We start from the raw sequence: 4641 nt of genomic DNA, 5'->3' as shown, positions 1-4641 counted from the left end.
TTCCAGGTCTCCCAGCTTGGACGCTTTCCTGCAATCCATTTTTCCACTTCTCTTTGTCAGATATTCCCAACATTCACCTGCTACTGCTTCATTTGTGTAAGTGCACTCAATTTTTAAAGCTGCTTTGATAGGTTTTGGCCTCTTGGGGCAGAGGAACTCGAGCAAAAACAGCTAACAGAAACAAAAAACACTGGCTAGCTAAGTTTCGTTAGCAGCTTGCTCGAATAACCAAGCACATGATAGGTCTTTCCTGTCGTGGCTGCTTACAGCTTTCCTTATCCTTACCTTGTTACTGAGGGAATAGATGGGTAGGGACCTTCCATACTCTTCATGTTTTGTATACTGATATCTGCCGCTGAGTGATGTAAGAAATACTCCTTTTAAAACTCACATGAGGAGCTTCACTTCGTTTTCTTCTAGATCTACTCCTGGACTTCGAATAAAAGAACACCTTCTACAGTAGCATGATAGCATGCTCACTATGGCAACAGTATGAGATAATGCTCTCTGTATTAACATTAGAACGATAGAGGAAGTGCACTGGACCAATAAGACACACCTCTTTTTATTGGATTTGATTATTTTATAGGAATATTTCAATACAAATTCAGCTATTTTCTCTCTTGGATTCACATGAAATGGACATTACTGAAATTACATAAGACTTAAAACTAAGAATAAGGTCAATGCACAATCTGAAACTTAAAACCAGCCTCAGTATCATGAGTGCACCGCCTGACCAGTTCCCCAGAAATGAAACTTAGCCTTTGCAGCTTTATTGCACTCACTCACTCCCCCACCCTACCTCACATGGGCCAGCCAAGTTGCCAAGTCATAGAGTGTGTGCACCAATGTGCTTATCTAATCGCTATGGAGTTTCCATATCAGCTGGGTGAACACTTTCGTCCTGGGAGGTAAGCACACTTAGCTTTTGGTCTCCAGCTGGGATAAATTGGCTGCACATCGCTCCTGTTCATACCTCAGGAAGAAGAAGACATGGCACCAACACTGGTGAGTCTCCTGCTGCTGACCTCTGCTACTAATACTTAGTAGTGTGTGTGTGTGTGTGTTAAATGCTCCTCAATAACAATGCAAAATGACTTTATCCTTCTGTAAAGCAATCTGTTACCATTTGAGTCAAAATATATCGCAACGCTCAAGTAACATTAAACAAAGAAAAGAAGAATATCTCAAAGAAATAATGCATAAGAAGTGCATCTCATTAGTGTTTGTTGTCTGTCATGTGTGCAGGGACTACAGATATGAATAACCAAATAGCTAAATCCTATATTTTCTTTTTGAGATGGATGTTTTTATGAATACATCTATAATAAATAACATATATTTTCCAACTTACTGAAAGTGTTATCAACCAAATTTGACTGTGCACATACCCTCTTCCCAAACATCTGGGCGTTCCTTTGCCCTGCTTGTTTAATGATTCATGCCCTGATAGATTTATTGATCGTTTATAATGTCAGACAAGGAAAAAGGAAAGACTCATGCAAGAACTTTATCATTCAAGAAGCTCTGCAGTTTAAATCCATTGCTTTTCATTGAAACATAATTTTTGTTTACATCTAGATTGCAGTTTACTTCCCTGCTGTTGCTACTGCAATGCTCATGAACCCTAACCCTGAGGGTAGATTTCAGAACTAAAACTGATTATATGTCAAGTTTATTACTTTTGTTTTTCTCACCTTTTTAGTTTGACCAAAGTCCGAAGCCAGGGGACCTTATTGAGATCTCCCGTGGAACATATGAGCACTGGGCAATCTACATCGGTGGAAATGAAGTTGTTCATATGATTCCCCCGATGAGTAAAGTGTTGCATTTACTCCAAACATCTTGGAAAGAATATCTAAAAGCTTCTGTCTGCCACTTGCCATAATGATGTTACCCTCAGGCGGAGAGTATTAGTCAATCAAGCTACATTTATATAAAAGAGGAAGACTGTATACTTCCTCTTTGTCTACATTTCTTCTCTGATTCACTTTATTCTAACTTCAGTTCTCTTTCAATTACCCCACAGGCGATGATTCAAGCACTATTAATCACCTGCTGATGCTCCTGGACAGCCACAAGGCCGAGGTGAGGCGCGAGAAGATCTGGAAAGTGGTCGGCCCCCATAGTTATGAAATCAACAACTTGCTAGATGACCAGTACGAACCTCGGGAGCGTCACGCCATCGTGAGGGACGCGTGTAGGATGGTGGGTCAGGAGCTTCCGTACTCCGTCACCAGTCACAACTGTGAGCACTTTGTCACGGAGCTACGATACGGCAGGCCAGAGTCGAGACAGGTGATTATTTAGTAGATGTTATACTTATTTTTGCAAACTCTGCTTCTTCTTCCATACAGAGCCATGAGTAAATTGTTTCCAGCAATACTTCTTTGACTCCTCAGACAACCATCCATTCGTTGATCTCTTGCAGGTTAACAGAGCAGCTGTGATCGGAGGTGCAGCTGTACTGGGTGTGGGGATTCTGGCTGCAGGAGCCGTTCTGCTTTCCGCCTTGTTTAAGGATAACGAAGAAGGAAGGACACATCGCAAGTGAGACGGAAGAAATGATATTGACAATGCTTCAGTCAGTTCACCTGCACAAACTTAATGTCAAAATGTCGAATGTACTTTACACGCTTTCTATGGCTGTTAAAACCTTATGTTTGATATGGATGTTGGTATATATTCACTTTATGGCTTTCTGAAATGTATGTTACAATAAACAACTTAGAATTAAACCAAAAAAAGTGAAGTAATCTTATCTTAAGACTTGAATCTTGAACTTTAACTGTATCTTTAATTATTTGTGTTTTGGACCAGTGATTTTAAACTGTATTGTCTTCTGCAAAAATAAATGGAAATCATTACAGGAAACTGAATGTATTTTTTCCTTTGGGTCTTTTTTTATTTTAATGTCATGGTTTGTGTGTAAATCTATACTTAATGTGTGCATGCTGGTTGTAGATCTTCTAGATTAAGAATAATCACCAACATCACAGGCCTGGTTGTATAATCATGATCGATAAAGAGGTACTAAGTGCAAATAATGGACAGAGGGGGCAGAGGGCATGATCGTGAAAAGTCAGCCAGAGCAGCACGATGTGTGTGTGTGGGTGTGTGTGTGTGTGTGTGTGTGTGTGTGTGTGTGTGTGTGTGTGTGTGTGTGTGTGTGTGTGTGTGTGTGTGTGTGTGTGTGTGTGTGTTGTGGTGATTTGTGTTGGATGTTGTTTTTTTGGGTTTTTCTCCTGAAAAAGCAAGACTTTATTACATATCTGAAGTAAGGTATACTAGGGAAATATATTCAATTTTTTGACGGCGTTGAAATCTCACACCATTGCAGGAGAGCAGGAAACACATCATGGACAAGCAGGTGGTAGAACTGTCACGTCTGATATCAACATGTAGGTAGAGGAGGAAACAGAAACTTGGAACGCTTTGCATTAGAAATAAATCTGGGATAGTGACCTAAATAGCTGCCAGCCAACACTGGAAATCCCTTTCTTGCCAATTCCAGCATGTAACCACCAAGCAGCACATGTGATTCTTAGAGAGGTTAGAAGCCAGAGCTCGAATAAAAAGAAGTGGTTAATCAATTTTACTTCACTTTTTATTTTATCTAAGGTCAATACACCTTATTTACACAAAATCTAAACTGGGTTAAGTTGAAAAAAGGCCAAAATCTTCAATGACTGTGGTGATGGATTATCACTGACTGGTTTAGTAAGGAATCAGTTTTTAAACCCTTTAACATTTGTATCATGTCACCAGAAGGCACTGATGTTATTTCTGTAGCAATGAGATGAAATAACCTCATTATTCTGATATAAAACATTTAAAAATGGGTGAAATTTGAATCGAGGACAACAGGAAGGTTATGCAACTAACGTGGTCTCTTTAATAACAAATTATGTAAGATGTTTGATATAATTGCTTTTCCTTAAGGGTTGAAACATCCCCGATAACCAGTAACATACATTATTTCAGTTCTGCATTTGAAGGAAGATCTCTGGACTATAGAAGACTTCATACAGGGCTTGCTATTGTGTGTTTCTATTGTAAACCAGGATTAGGGGCAACACTGGGCCAACATGAATTACTACAGCCAGTAAAAGACCAGAGCAGCCTGAGATAAAAGCGGTGTGACAGGCAACCGTGGAAGCCAAAAAACAACTACCTTTGGTGTCTGTGTCACTTCAGAGTTTATGGCTTCCCCCTCTGCGGCCTGTCAGAGCTAACTTCTCACGTTCAAGTCCCTCCCAAAAAAGGCAGACGGAGGAGGGGATGTGTTGCAGGCCCACGCCAGGAGTGCTGTTAAACCCCCCAAACTTCTTCCATTGGGTACAAAGATGTCATTGAGCCTTGTCTTTGCACCTGCTTAAGTCGTGGAGGAGATGGCAGAGGCTCTTCCTGTGTGTCTGGAGGGACACAACACAACAGTCCTCCCTGCTGCAATACAAGCCCCACAAACACTGGTTAAAGACTCTTTTTATTTCTAAAGGAGAAACTGCCACCATGCCAGATAAGTCAACAAATGAGGACCAGTGAAACTTTGTTCATCGTGTGAGAGGCTTTTTGTGAGAGAGAGGGCCGGGGAAAAGGGATGGTGGGAGGTGGAATTAGGACCACATAAAGAGGAGA

At 40.7% G+C, this 4641-nt stretch overlaps 1 protein-coding gene across 1 annotated transcript; it reads left to right on the top strand.

Moving 5' to 3' along the window:
- Positions 1–766: 766 nt before the first annotated feature.
- Positions 767–2882, top strand: LOC134881001 (phospholipase A and acyltransferase 4-like). Its single transcript, XM_063908081.1, has 4 exons — positions 767–1011; positions 1709–1820; positions 2033–2301; positions 2435–2882. The coding sequence occupies exons 1-4, from the start codon at positions 997–999 to the stop codon at positions 2555–2557; spliced, it is 519 nt and encodes a 172-aa protein (XP_063764151.1). The 5' UTR covers positions 767–996; the 3' UTR covers positions 2558–2882.
- Positions 2883–4641: the final 1759 nt, after the last annotated feature.

Source organism: Eleginops maclovinus, chromosome 19 (assembly GCF_036324505.1).
Source record: "Eleginops maclovinus isolate JMC-PN-2008 ecotype Puerto Natales chromosome 19, JC_Emac_rtc_rv5, whole genome shotgun sequence".
Classification (NCBI taxonomy): domain Eukaryota; kingdom Metazoa; phylum Chordata; class Actinopteri; order Perciformes; family Eleginopidae; genus Eleginops; species Eleginops maclovinus.
Note: the sequence above shows the minus strand (reverse complement) of the source record. Positions and strands in the feature narration are given on the sequence as shown.